The sequence below is a fragment of the Eriocheir sinensis genome, chromosome 24, assembly GCF_024679095.1.
Source record: "Eriocheir sinensis breed Jianghai 21 chromosome 24, ASM2467909v1, whole genome shotgun sequence".
In the NCBI taxonomy this organism is placed as follows: Eukaryota; Metazoa; Arthropoda; class Malacostraca; order Decapoda; family Varunidae; genus Eriocheir; species Eriocheir sinensis.
The window spans coordinates 14,850,457-14,865,689 of record NC_066532.1 but is presented as its reverse complement, the minus strand read 5'-3'; the positions used below and the strand labels follow the sequence as shown (position 1 = coordinate 14,865,689).

At 40.1% G+C, this 15,233-nt stretch overlaps 1 protein-coding gene and 2 long non-coding RNA genes across 6 annotated transcripts; 1 reads left to right on the top strand and 2 right to left on the bottom strand.

The window, feature by feature from the left end:
• Window positions 1–52: 52 nt before the first annotated feature.
• Window positions 53–6,170, bottom strand: LOC127002883 (ribose-5-phosphate isomerase-like). Of its 2 annotated transcripts, none has more exons than XM_050869133.1 (8): window positions 5,948–6,170; window positions 5,216–5,366; window positions 3,743–3,803; window positions 3,317–3,432; window positions 3,009–3,142; window positions 2,113–2,254; window positions 1,639–1,738; window positions 53–773 (listed from the first exon to the last, which is right to left on the bottom strand). In XM_050869133.1, the coding sequence occupies exons 2-8, from the start codon at window positions 5,363–5,365 to the stop codon at window positions 676–678; spliced, it is 801 nt and encodes a 266-aa protein (XP_050725090.1). In that variant the 5' UTR covers window position 5,366; window positions 5,948–6,170; the 3' UTR covers window positions 53–675. The 2 variants fall into 2 exon arrangements, with proteins under 2 accessions (XP_050725090.1, XP_050725091.1); XM_050869134.1 differs by having other exon boundaries at window positions 5,216–5,293.
• On the top strand, window positions 5,946–6,252 carry LOC127002884 (uncharacterized). Its single transcript, XR_007756640.1, has 2 exons — window positions 5,946–6,086; window positions 6,164–6,252. It is a non-coding gene; the product is annotated as an uncharacterized LOC127002884 (long non-coding RNA).
• A 2,215-nt stretch (window positions 6,253–8,467) lies between these two features.
• Window positions 8,468–13,150, bottom strand: LOC127002882 (uncharacterized). Of its 3 annotated transcripts, none has more exons than XR_007756638.1 (4): window positions 13,082–13,150; window positions 11,621–11,803; window positions 10,504–10,562; window positions 8,468–9,514 (listed from the first exon to the last, which is right to left on the bottom strand). It is a non-coding gene; the product is annotated as an uncharacterized LOC127002882 (long non-coding RNA). The 3 variants fall into 3 exon arrangements; XR_007756639.1 differs by lacking the exon at window positions 13,082–13,150 and adding an exon at window positions 12,584–13,055; XR_007756637.1 differs by lacking the exon at window positions 13,082–13,150 and having other exon boundaries at window positions 11,621–11,986.
• Between the last annotated feature and the right edge of the window lie 2,083 nt (window positions 13,151–15,233).

Genomic DNA, 15,233 nt, shown 5'->3' with positions numbered 1-15,233 from the left:
CTCTAGGTGAGCCATGCCATGCAGGCAGGAACAAACAAATGAAGCTCAAAGAAATGCAGCCACAAGTTTATTTTAAGAATGATAAGGAATGTATACATGTAGCCATTTCATGAGAGGGAAAAACTAAGCCAATTAAATATTTATACCTTAAGTAAATATCACTTGATAAAGAAATTACAAAGAATGTTTTCACCATCTCTGGCATAAATACATTACACAATTACTTCCTTACTGCATTATGTCAGAACTTACTCTTGGAACCATCATTTCACATTTAATTCTAACATGAACACAAATTTAGTCATTCAAACTAATTTATAGGAATATCACTTCATATCTTAAACTTGAACCTAAGATCACAATGACTTTTACTATATTATGTCAGAACTTACTCTTCAAAAAGTCGTATCACATTCAATTCTAACATGAACTCAAATTCAATCCTTCAAACTAATTTATACAAATATCACTTCATATCTTACTTAAGCTTGAACTAAAGATCACAATTACACTTTCTTACTGTTGTATTATGTCAGAACTTACTCTTCAAACCGTCATTTCACATTCAATTGTAACACGAACACAAATTCCTTATACTAACAATGAGAGCAACAAGTTATGAATGTTTGCTCGAGTGAGATAACCAGCAGCGGCGGCGGAGGGCGTGGCAGCTCCTCACAAGACCTTCACATGGCGCTCCTTCACTGTGCCGTCCTGCATCCCAAAGTAGGCCACCGATGCCATGCCCACAAACAGCCCAGTCTCGACCACGCCTGACAGGAAAAAATCGTATTATTAAACACTTTGAAACCTTAGTATGGCATCATTAAATACTTGACTGTGGATTTCCAACAAGCAGACATCACCAAGCTACAGGAATGGAACAAAAAGTGGCTGCTACAATTCAATGAAGAAAAATGTAAAATCATGCACCTTGGGAGGGGAAATCCAGAATACCAATACAATATGGGAAACACCACTATCCACCACAGAGGCAGAGAAAGATCTGGGAGTATATGTTACCAGACTACCAGTGAAGGCCAAATCTGTGCCAATTGCAGTGGATGAGTTAAACACTTTGGCCTTAGTATCAACAAAAAATAACCTCAATTTGTTGTACAGAAAGTCTCATTTGTAAGGAAGCATATAAGAATTTTCTGAGTCAAGACCTATAATAACTGTTCAGGGTTTTGCTAGGTTAGGTTAGGTTAAGTTTAGGGTATCTTCAAACACATTATAGCCAGCACCTTATGGTATAAATCAACAAAGAATGACCTCACTTTGTTGTATAGAAAGTCTCATTAGTAAGGAAGCATATATAAATTTTCTAAGACCTAAAGTAACTGTTTCTGGTTTTGTTAGGTTAAGTAAAAAGTCCATGAAGAGCCTAGCAACTTCCACGCCAGCCTTTTCAAACGGGTGAACTGAGGGGCCAATAAGTTTAAAAATACGGGCTATTAGAAGTGGCAGCGCAGTCGACAAGGGAATACCAGAAGCAGCTTATGCCACAATGTTATGGACAAATGAAAAAGACGAGAATAGAAAATGATAATAGATAAATGGTAAATAAATAAATAATGAAAATAAATAAAAACGATAACCAAGACATTTTAAAAGGTGGAAGTCATGGCTACGTACCAGGAATCATCATGATCTGTTGGTTCACTCCGTTCCAGTCATGTGGCTTGTCGAATACCCAGTCCAGGATGAAGTTCCCATTGTCCGTCACCACTGGTCCCTGGCGGAGGAGGAAGACTGGCCATTACCATACAATAATCCTACTCAATGTATCTTCCCAAACCTTACCCTTAACCCCTTGACAAGGGATTTCCTACAAGAAGACATCACCAAGCAACAGGGATGGAACAAAAAGTGTCTGCTACAATTCAATGAAGAAAACTGTAAAGTCATGCACCTTGGGAGGGGATATCCAGTATACCAATGCCACATGGGAGACACTCCACTATCCACCACAAAGGCAGAGAAAGACCTGGATTACCAGGCTACCAGTGAAAACCAAATCCATGCCAATCGCAGTGGACGGGTTAAAGCAGTCATTAATCTGTCTCCCAAAGATGAGATCAACAGTGCCTCAAAGGGCCTTTCACTCACAGCTTTGGCCTTGGCTTGTCTCAGAATCGCCTGGCCGCCAAGCTCACTCTCGATCTTCAGCTTGACAGGGTTGTAAGCCATGGGAACAACCTCAATTGGGACGCCCTTCACCCACTTCTCCCCAAGAACTGTAGAGTCTTTCCTGTGAGGAGACAAAATTAGGAGGTATAAATACAATGCTTAGAAATGCTGAAGAAGATGATGCATGTGACTTTCATGACTGTTTCTTCAAGATATGGAAAAAAAGTGTAGTTTTGAAATGCAAGGTTTTAAGGGAGGCAGTTTACAGTACTAGGAAATCTTAAAGAAAATGAAGCTTGTGACTTTCATAATTGTTTCTTCATGGTATGCAAAAAAGTATAGTTTCTGAAAGGTATGAAAAGAAGGCAGCTTGGATTTTCAAGAGGTTACATTTTACGGTAATAGGAATAGTTAAAGAAAATGCAGCTTGCGACTTTCATAACTGTTTCTTCATGGTATGCAAAGATTAGTTTCTGAATATAAGGTATGAAAAGAATGCAGTTTGGATCTTCAAGAGGTTACATTTTACAGTAATAGGAAATGTTAAAGATAATGAACCTTGCAATCACTACAAAGTTCATAAAGGAAGAAAAGGGATATTTGACAAAGAAAGAGGAAAAAAGACCAATCTGGAGTCCTTTACCTATAGTCAGCGATCACTACAAAGTTCCGGGCAGCAGCGGCAACTCCATAAGGGAAGAAAAAGGATACTAAACTAAGAAGGAAGAAGAAAAATGAGACCAATCTGGAGTCCTTTACCTATAGTCAGCGATCACTGCAGAGTTCCTGGCAGCAGCGGCAACTCCATAAGGGAAGAAAAATTATATTAAACTAAGAAGAAAGAAGAAAAAAGAGACCAATCTGGAGTCCTTTACCTAGAGTCAGCGATCACTACAAAGCTCTTGGCTGCAGCGGCGACGATCTTCTCCTGCAGCTGACATCCTCCGCCTCCCTTGATCAGTGTGAGGTCTTTGTCAGCCTCGTCCGCCCCGTCGATAGTCACATCCAGCTGTGGAAGACAAGGCTATGAACTGGCGCTCCAAGACTGGGCTACGCAAACCCAAGGAAAGATAAGAAAACCTACAGCATAAAATAAAATAAAATAAATAAATAAGTAAAAGATAAAAGGAAAAAATCTTCTTTCTTACCCCCTAAAACACAGGTTAACACTTGTATTGCGTACCTCTGGAGTGGTCTCAAGGTCCGTCATGTCCAGTCTGTTGCTGACGATGAGCTGGCGGGACTGGAAGGAGGTCGGGATGCACACAACCTTAAGGCCTTCCTCGCGCACACGTTCAGCTAGGGAGACCGAAGACGCGCACACACACACACACACACACACACACAAACACAGAGGAAGAGCAGTTATTAAAAGGACGTTGGAAGATAAGGGGGTACATTTGCCATTATTTTCAAGCACCTAAACAGAGGAACAGATTGACAAGACTTGGATGTGTTAGAAATAGAGGAAGGATTACCTAGCACTGGATCAAGCAAGACGGAGGAGGATTATTGCAAGTCTATTGACACTGAGAATAGAAGATGAACTGTAAATGAAGAAGAACAAGAACAAGAACAAGAGACTCAAACACAGGGATTTCTGCCTTACCGAGCCTCTCCACAGCATAGACCACCGTGGAGCCGCTGCCGATGCCCACCCTGAAGGCATCCTGCGGAGAGAGGGCATGACGGGGCGAAGCAGAGTAATGTTGTAGACCCGCTGGACGTCACCCGCCCAGCCCCACACAGACTCCTGCCTACTAACATGCAACATACACACACTGCTACATGTTCAGTGATTGTTCTTGAGCTCCTCACACTATGATGGATCTGTATATTTAATTAGAAGGATACTATCTAGTTATTTTCTTGAATTTCATCACAATATCAGGTTACTTTATCTGACTGTTCTGCAACCCTTAGTCCTTTGGTTGTGTAAAATAATGATATAAAGGGGAATGGGTGACAGACAATAATGAAGCACAGTGAGTTCATGCTGCCCAGAAAATTACTGTTAAGCCACTTACAAGATATTGTGTGGGGTCACAAGCAGCATAAGGGTGCTTTATACTACATAGCATTAACCAGAGAAATTACCAGAGGTGGGCAAGTGCGGTACTTAGTGCGGTAATGCGCTAGTACCGCATTACCGCAAAATTTCTGAAAATACTGCACTACCGTGGACCGCACTAAAAAATCCTGCGGTACTTTTTTGTGGTACTTTGAAAACTATTGAAGATGACATTTGCAGTGCGGGATGCTCACAGAAATGTTTTTTTTACAGTGAATCGGACTCAATCAGTCAATCGGTATCAGCCATTAGAATCAGCGATTCAATCATTCAGACTTTTCAGTTATTGTTCAAAATTAAATACTAAATAGACAGACTAAACTACTACACTGCGAGTTTTCTTTAACCCGCACGGTGCCAACCATTTCAACCCCGGACCCGTCTGTGGTGCCGGCCGATTTTTCATTTATTATTGCTTTTATTTTGGGAAAATCTATTGTAAATTAAGGCAACTGTACTATTTTAAGCACGTTTCCTATGTTTGGATGGCCAGGATAGGTACTGCAGTATTTTTTTATTTTGACTACTGCTACTGAAGTACCGCACACTGCGTAATGCACTGAGAAAAAAAAATGGAACCGCACTACCACAACCGCACTACTCCGGAAAAAGTACCGCACTATTGCAACCGCACTACTGATTTTTCAGTACCACGCCCACCTCTGGAAATTACCACAACTTGTGATCATGCAGTGACTGAGGCCCACCATTCTCAGCCTTAACAAGCTGCCTTACATAATTATACATGCACTGTCCTGCCCTGTGTCCCAGGGAAAAGGAACACCAAGCAGTTTAAAATGATATCACAGACTATAACGTGCAAGACAAGCCTTAGCATAAATAATGTCTAAAAAATACATAATCAATTTACCAGAGCAAATTATAGGCAATAGCATCCAGTAATATGAATCAAGAAACCTGGGCCTTGACAATGGTGTGTCAAGCCTTGGCACACACTGCCATGACCGGTCCCATGCAAACATACACATTAAGTGCCTCAAGAGGTGTCACCTTGACATGGTCATCTACCGCCCTGTGGGCCGCCGCCCTCTTGGCACTCTCCACCTTGTCCATGCTAGTGCCGCCCACCTGCCGGCAAGGAAACCGTGAGAACCACTTGGCTGGCGCCAGGGTGACAGGCCGCCACAGGAAGAGCCCCATCCTGCAGAAGGGAGGCAGGCCTCAGGGGCCGACTAGAGGGTTAGGCCTGCTGAGTAATGCTAACAATGTGGACATGAGTCTGCTGCACTCACTAGGCCTGAACACACCCTCTGCCAGCCAGTCTATGTACAGCCTTACACAGGAAAAGCAGAAGACAGGCTTCCCACAGAATTAAACCCACAAAAACCTACCTAATGTTACATGTAAAATAAAAAATACCAACTTACAAATAGTAGCATTATTTGCATGAAACTGTGTTAGGCAGCAGAGTCATCAAGCACTCAGGCCATGTTATTTTACTTTGTCAGTGATGATTTTAGTGATTAATGACTTAAGGCTAGGGTTGTGATATGTGAGGGCATTATGTAACATGGCAAACCCTTAAAATTAATAATTCATAGAGGAATGGTGACTAAGAAAGGGACATTGATGGGCTTACGTAGGAGTGTTGGGGAGTCTTGCAGTGAAATTAGGTTTGTGATATATAAGAGTATTATGAGAGTATCTGTGAGTATAACATGAGAAGAAAAAACAACATAGAAGTAGTAGTTTGTAAGGGAATGGTAAGTAATATGGACTTACGTAGGAGTGTAGCCTTTGGGAGTCTTGCAGTGAAAGCTATGATGAGTTTCTCCTCCTGTCAGTGTAAAGCCGTGACCGTGACAGTCTTCCTCTTCTTCCTCCTCTTTTTCCTCTTCTTTTCACATGTACAGCCTCGAAGGTCCTCCTCTTGACCGTGACAGCCTTCCTCTTCTTCCTCCTCTTTTTCCTCTTCTTTTCACATGTACAGCCTCGAAGGTCCTCCTCTTGACCGTGACAGCCTTCCTCTTCTTCTTCCTCTTTTTCCTCTTCTTTTCACCTGTACAGCTTCGAAGGTGCTCCTCCTCTTGACCGTGACAGCCTCCCTCTTCTTCCTCTTCTTTTCACCTGTACAGCTTCGAAGGTCCTCCTCTTGAATCTCTTCCCTGCTTTTCAATGGCTGTATAATATCTGTCTGGCTGCCGCGACACTCTGCCAGGCTCTCTACCACTTCCCAAAGCAGGAATTTACCATTAATATTCTCCCTGGGCTTCTCCGGACATATTAAAGTGCAATGAGGACTGAGAATACTGCTGGGCTTGCCGAGTTGTTTGTCCCCTCAGCTGGCAGCCCTCCTCTTCTTCTTTTGACCTATCTCTTTGAAGGTCCTCTTCCTCTTGATCCTCTCTTCTGCTTATTCACACACTATTACAATTTACTTTTCCTTGCTTATAACCCTTGCACTGCCTTTTTCCCACGCCGTATACTGCTGCTCACAACCCCATTACGGCGAGGGTCGAGGAGGACAGCAACATCATGTACATTTCTGGGATCATTTTCCGCTGCTGTCAAATTAAAAATTGCTACGAAAAGTCAAAGTTTTTCTTACTGACTGCCTCAGAAGGTGGGCTCTTTCTGACACCCTCAGCCCCGTCGTCGGGCCTCCTTGAAAGAATTGGGCATCTCTCTACCACAGAGTTATAATAAAAAATTATACGTATATAACTCTGTGCTCTCTTGCAGCCGTCCGGGGGGTTGCGCGGCATGCACCGCCTCCCTCCCGTGGGGCACATCCCCAACGAAATAACAAAAAATAAAAATAAAAAATAAAAAAATAAGTGGACTTTTAAGCAGACGGCCACCTCCCCTTCAAGCGACTCATCTCTCTAGGGTCCACAGTGGTTCTCAAAGAGACTATATACGAAGAGATAGTGGTATGTAGTAATTCCTCGGGCGTGCGGAAGTAGCGCCATCTATTGCAGCCCACCAAAAACGTCACTTTTCAGGGGTAGCTTAACTATTTTTGAAGTACCTGCCACAGCACCCTATCCAGCCTTCACTTATTTTTTTTATTGTAAAATGATTTACTAATGGGGTAAAGAAAAATATATTTGTTCTTGTGTTTTATTAGGTATTATCTACACTATATCAATTTGTTTTTTTAGGAAAAATATGATGTTGAAAGCATTTATATATATATATATATAGATATATATATATATATATATATATATATATATATATATATATATATATATATAGATATATATGTGTGTGTGTGTGTGTGTGTGTAGCAAACATATCCAGTGCTTTAAATACAAGCAAAGCATACAACATTCTATGCATGCTAAATTACTATAAGGCCTTTGCAACTGTGGTAACCCGGATGTCACACTGGTCCTGTGTCCCAGGGTAATGGGTTCCCTAACACCACAGGCTCAAGGGCCAATGTTACAGAGATGAGCACCGAGGCCACACGTTGCTACAGCATATGCCCCCAGCCTTACCTTTACCTTTTGCAAAATGCTCTTAGCTGAGTAAAAATATCATACTAACTGTACAAGTACCAGATAATGGCAAGCATTGCATACTGCTTGACAAGGCAGAGAACAAAAGCTTCTAAGCATTACAACTGAAATAAACAATGGGAGACACTCAAAGCTTGTTAACTGAACATGACCCAATTTATAACAGGCAAAACCAACAATGGTGCGTTATATACAATGAAAACTGTATAAAAATGTTGCAAGGCACATCAATATAAGAGCAAAGCATCATAAAACATGCTGAAATATATGATGGAGGACATCAAGAAGGTAACACATGAGTTGTCTTAAATGGAATGCAATAACTTGGTGGTCCTGGGAGACAGCCGAGCCTGGAGGTGAAAATGGAATGTAGGACACGGTATGATCTCACAAGCTCTGACCTTGGTGTCAGGGTCATGAAGATATTAAGCTCAGTAGACACAACTATGCAGCGGAGGCACATATGATAAAAGCAAATGAGACAAAATAAGGCAACTCATAGTGTAAGAAAATAGCAGGAAAGTTATGCTGCAGTATGTGACACACCAATTAAATTACAGGGCAGAGAGTGATATGTATTTCATAGGCTACATCGGTAAACATGTAGCATTTATTGCAGGAAGCACACATTAAAGTTGGATGTAATAAAATATATGTTTTTAGCACACATTAAAGTTGGATGTAATAAAATCATTTGATATGAAACTCCTTGAACTGACCAACCAAACAAACCACTCGCGGGACCCCCCCCCCCCCCCTTCAAAAAAGCATTATTTTTCACAAGGTTTATGAGGCATTAGTCAAGAATATCAACTGCCATTACATTTTGCAAATCATACCTATGTGATTATGTATATCATATAAAGCAGAAAAAAATTTGCAAGCTGTAATACAAACAAGGTTAGTCCTGGAAGCCACATTGATGCCAGACACGTGATGATAGACACTTAGTGTGATGAAATTACATGCTGTATTTCACATTATGAAACCAAGCCAAGTGTCACTGCAGGACATATTAGGTAAGGCAGACACCAAAAGCTTGCTACCTGAACAAGATTAAATATAACAGGCAATATCCACAATAAAGTATTGCGTACTGTTGGGTAGGGAAGAGAACAAATGCTTCCAAGCATTACACCTGAAATAAACAATGGCAGATATTCAAAGCTTGTGAACTGAACAAGATCTGATTTATAATAGGCAAAACCAACAATGGTGCATTACATGCGATATCTGGCAGGGGATTCCTTGCATTACAATTGGAAAGTGCCAGACACCTAAAGCTTGTTAACTGAACAAGATATGATTTATAACAAGCAAGCCCAACAATGGTGCATTACTTGCAATATTTGGCAAAGTATATGGAAAAAAATTCTTGGCGTAACAAGAGTAATACTAAATAATGGCAAATCCCACGAAGTTTCTCTTCTTTTGACAAAGCCTGTGCTCTTTGCTGCAGGGCTGTCAGAGTCTGTTTGCTCCAGCCAACATGTACTGAAATACCCCTGAGTCATGATTGAAGTGTTGAAACTGAAGACAAGTGAAATACTGTGCTCAGAAATCTATTAGCATTTGGACTTTGATAGTATAAGGCCAGAGCAAACCTCCTCTCTTGTAACCCATATCTCCTACTAGGCTTAGATCTTGGCATCTTGCAGCATGTTGAACCTGACCTCATAAAAAATCCATCCCTATTGGATCTAAAAAATTGCTGGCTCTGGGCAAAAACTGCCCAGGATTTGTAACAGCCCGGGCTTTGAGCTGCCTTGCCTCCCGGTGCAGACGACAGACTGTTGTTTGCAGCAATTTTCACTTTTCATGTCTGAAAATACATGAAAAAATATTTAATCACAATTAATCACAATTCTAAATAATAAAATATGTGCATGTAATTGCATTATTTTCAGTGCTATAAGGACAGTGAATTTAAGCATTGACATTATGTCTGCACGCCAGCATCGATGTAAGGCTTCACTTAGATTGCCTGACAAGAGTAATATTTTCAGGAGAGATGGGGGAGAGGATACAACTGGAGACTCTTGACAGATATAATGTCAAGATCTACAAGCACCCATTTACCATATATATCTTTGATGTTCAGCCCATACTAAAACATTTGTCAATGTGTTGCCACACTAAAAATATAAAAATTCCCTGTTTCTGCAATGTTAGTTATACCTAAGCCCTGCTAAACCATCCAAGTGAATCAAGAATGAGTTCTGGGCGGCATTAGCCAATACTAAATGGCACCACTATAAAAAAATTGCCTGCATCATGACGGGCCTGGGCGACTGGCGCCTGAAGAAACCTACCGGCACTATAGGCAGGTGGGAAAACAAAGGATCACAACAGAAGACTGGAAAAAGGTTTGTTAGTGGCACTTCAAGGTTATGCTACCTCTTCAAAGATTGGCCAGTCATGGTTTAAAGTGGAACAGGATAAACAAGAAACAGGTAGATATCTGTGGACACTACTGTTACTATCAATTGCCAGCCTATGGCAAAATTTGAACCTATGCTACCAAAAACATAAGACCCATATGCTGATCACTCGACTAATCATAACGGTACTACACCCATAGAAACATAATAAAGAGTTTAAATATATCATTCAAAATTTCAACCTTTTACATACTTTTTTTTGAGATATGAAGCCTACTGGTGTAACAGTTGAATACTGAACTCAATTTGTATGCAGAGATGTGAAGTATGTTATTAAGCTGTAATGTTTCCAACACATTAGTTGTGATTAAAGCAACACGGAATGTAACTAAAGAGGATAAATTATCACTGAGAACAAGAGGTTCCTTACTATATTGTGGTGAGCTTGATGGCCGAGTCAAGTTTCCTCCAACCCCATCAAGTTCACACCTGTTGAGAGGCAATTTTTAATCAAAGTGAAAATGGATGCAAATGGTCACTAAAACTAGTTATTATACTTGGTGTCACAAATTTGGGCAAAGAATTTAGGAAGGACTCCTGGACTTGGCGTCACTGATGAGGTAAATGATCTCGCACTCATTGGGCTATAATATATACATTGTTATAATGTGTATTATTGTCTTGTTACTATATATTAACTACTGATAATGGAAATAAATGTCAGGATTAATCATCAAATACAAGGAAAAAAGAATCATGTATGGAAATTGTGAACTTTTAAGTTCATGTAACAAACAAAGTTTATTATACACAAAAGGTTGGATACTTCAGATGTAAAAGATTTTGGATATAACATCACCCCTTCCTCCATATTGGTTCTTTAAAGCAAGGGTTGACTACAGCTGATTATTATTTATGCAGGTTACAGACACTTTTTTAGTGCAAACCATCTGAAATCAATGCTCATTATAAGGAATACTTCTCATGAGTAGCTACTAAAACTTGACAACCTAGAAGGATGCACCATCAGACTGTAAAGGATAGATATATTATAAGACATAGCTACATTGGTGGATCCAAAGGGGTCCCAGGCCCCCCCAATGTTCCTGAGTGATACAGGAAAACTAGCTCAAAAGCGCGCTGCGGCTAAAACAATGCTTTGGCACAAAGTCCAGGCTGTTATACCCATTGATTTAGGTCACTTCACCAGTTTTTCAAGACCAGGACTGCCGAGAATGGCTAATCGGTAATGCTAATGTTCCTTCCACCCGCAAAAAGTCTGACATCCTCCCAAAAACTCATTTCCTGGATCTGCACCCAAAGACATACCGTAACATGGTTCAGTGATCATGGACAAAAAAAATGTAAAGACAATCAATATCCAATCATTTCAGGATACATAAATCAGCATCCATATGAAGGAATTCTACAACTTAAAAGTGATGTTGAGCAGGGCATGTGTCAAGTGACTTGCACAGTCTATTTTGTGAAGTCATAATTAGATTAATATCACAACAATCAACAAACACCAGATGAAGTATTCATACCAAAATCAGTACATGGAGCTGGTGCACTGCAATGGGAAGCACATTCCTGTAGCTCACCAAGAGGGTTGAATGATGCCATGTACTTCAGGGGGGGTGGCTAAATGTCTTCACCCTTGGCCTCTTTCTTGGCCTCTCCCCCTTCAGCTGCCACATTCTCTTGGATGATATCGGACGTGTTCGGATCTGTTGGGATGTGGTTGTGTTAGATGTGGAATAACATACGACAGTGGAACATGGAAGGAAAGAGTATGTCCACACGGTAAAATACAGAGATGAGGATTGCACTGCATTAGTTGAGTGATTACAAGATGTAAATTGAAATTCTTTGGATACTGAAAGGATGTACGGGGACAACTGGGTGAGAAGAGAGAGATGCAGATTTTTGTTATATAGCTAGATACACCAATGAAGACTTAGGACATACACATTCAGAAAGACCACAATTTTGGCTGCTAGACAGAAAAACACTAGATGTCAAAGTGCCAGGACATTGAAGGAAGTAATAATAAGAAAAGCAATAATAATTAATGAGTATAAATATATTTCTGATATTTTTGTTTATTTTAATGCTAGTATTGGAATTTTCAAACACTAAGAATATAATAAATAAATATTGATAAATTAATTAAAATAAATACATTAATTGTACTACTACCACTAACAATATTAACAGCACTGCACCTAATAGACTGAGCAATAAACTGAGTCTGATATGTAACCATAATTAAACTGTCTCTGTCTGAGTGTTATGTGAAGCTTGCTCCATGCACCATGATAGGAATGGCATAGATGCATGCAGGTTGCTGAGATGCTTACAGTCACCAGCCACTTGTAGATATGTCACATAAAGGTGTTGGAAGCATTGGCGGCCAACTTCCATTTATTTAACTATTATTTTCTTTAAACAAAGGAGACAGCTCAAGGGCAACAAAGCGTACTAGAAAAAAAAGCCCCACTACTCACCACTCCCAAACAGACAAAAGTAGAGTCTTGATACACTCTTCTTGAAGGTCAAATTATAGGCAGGAGGTAATGCGGACAATGAAAGGCTGTTCCAGTTTATCAGTGTAAGGGATGAAAGAGTGGAGATATGCTGATTAACTTTTGCATAAGATGTTTGGCAAGATAGAACATGCAGTAATTGACTTAAATTAGAAAAGTATAGATTTAGGAGGGAAATGGGCAGGCATTGGTTCAGTAATAGGGTGGTGGGGGAATGGAATAGACTCAGCAATCACATAGTGAGTGCAGGGACGATAGCTTGTTTTAAGAGTAGACTGGATAGCTACATGGACGAGGCTGACAGGTGGTAATGGGGAGGAACCTGGAGCTGCCGTGTGTAGGCCATTCGGCCTCTTGCCGCGGGAGGAGGGGAGGCATGCAGTTAGCAAGTTCAGAACAGCTGTCAGCGTGAAAATAATTAGAATTTCCACATTATCATTATTTATATATATCACTTACCCCGGGTGGCATCCTTCCGTAATAAATGTAGCTTCACACCAGGCTGTGTCCTCTTTATCACCACAAGGGACATGATTTGATGCTCCGGCTGGTAAACGTGGATGCAGAGGCGGTGTTATGATTTTTGAACGAGGCAGCGTTGCAATCGGAGCAGAGAAAGATATTGCTGCGAATAGCGGTATAATAAACAGTATAAGTTAGACCAAGATAATTATATTCACCCACTCTTTCCCCCTACAAACCAATGACTCAGTGTATATATATCATCATTACTGATGGAAGTCAGCGTGCGTGCTAAAACAATGGGTTTGGAAGAAAAACATGATCACATAGTTTTAAAGAACGGCAGTAGGGCTACAATTCCTTGGTTCATTCCAGTATATACAGAAAGGTTAAACACATAAAACACATCTAACCACACATGCAGAGAAAGTAATATAATTGTGGTATAATAATATAACAATAATAGCATTACTCATGACATGCAGTCAGGCTATATCTACCTAGTAAATATATACAGTATATATAGTTCCTACTGTTCATTTTAATATTTATCTACCTTTATTTTTTTATTTAAAATGGGAAATAACCAGACTGAAGAAAAAAAGTAGCAACATTTGCTGCTTGATCCCATGTAGCAACACTGCTGATTGGTTCTGGGGGTTGGGGGTGGGTCTGGAGGGGGGGAGGCGCCTGGATGTAAACAAAGCTACTCCTGCGCCATCTGTTGCAACCGACATACACCAACACCCGCCCACGGTCTCCCATAGAGGCCCCCTCTCCTGTTCTATAGTCTCCTTGGTGGTTCTTAACCTTTCCAGAAGCGTTGAATCCTTACGAAAACCTCCATCCGCACAGTAGCCGAACCCCTCCAGTATATATATATATATATATATATATATATATATATATATATATATATATATATATATATATATATATATATATATATATATATATATATATATATATATATATATATATATATATATATATATATATATATATATATATATATATATATATATATATATATATATATATATATATATATATATATATATATATATATATATATATATATATATATATATATATATATATATATATATATATATATATATATATATATCTATATATATATATATATATATATATATATATATATATTCAAGTGGAAGAAAAATTCCTTCAAAATTCAAGTGCATATTAATTTTGGATGATACAAAGAATGGATTCCATTTTAATTCATAAGAAAATTTGCTTAAAATTCAACTGCAAAATCTTTCGGGAGGGTCTTCGCCGAACCCTTGAGATTGGCTCACCGAACCCCTGGAGTTCGGTCGAACCCAACCGCACCTCCCCTCCCCGCACTCCCCACACTGCCCAGTGCCCAGTGCCCACAACCCAGACCCTTGACCCAGACCCAACCCCCGGAGCAATCGCCGAGTCCCTACGTCGTGTTCCTGTCCTCCTTCACCAACATCAAGTGCTTCATTCACCCGGCCAAGGTCACAAAGGCCCTCCAAGAATCAGTCTCCCAGGGGAAGATGTTCAAGGGGTCCCTGCAGGTTATGGTCCCATGGCATTACCAGCCCCCTGAAACACTGAAGGAGGACTCAAGACAGAAGATACACTGCATGCTTATAATGAGGAAATAGAGGTATACGTACAGTGTGTTTATTAGTGATAGTATAATTTTTTTAAAGTATTGTTTGTCTGCTATCTGGTTAAATGTCACATATTTAATGGTAGAAACGGTCAACTGTGAAGCTACGCAATTAGCAATTAATGGCTACCTATAGCCACTACATACAGCTACCTGGCTGCAGCTGTACAGGTTCTTGACATAATGCTTCACTTAATTACTAATTTATCATCTGGCCGAACCCATTAAGGGGGAGCCTGACCTGACAACACCTAACACCTGACAGGTGTCCACCACCTTGCGGCCCTAAAAATGACGGTTTAACGGCTTCACTTTTCAGGGCTGATGTCGACTCCACCCCTTATACCTCCATGGTTGCATGTGAATATGCTGGGTAATATTCAAAATAGTTTAGTCTCACATTCAACAGTTGTTGTTTACTATATCATGTTATTTTGAATTAATTGTTATTTACATTCGGTAAATTATTTGCCCTTGCATCCT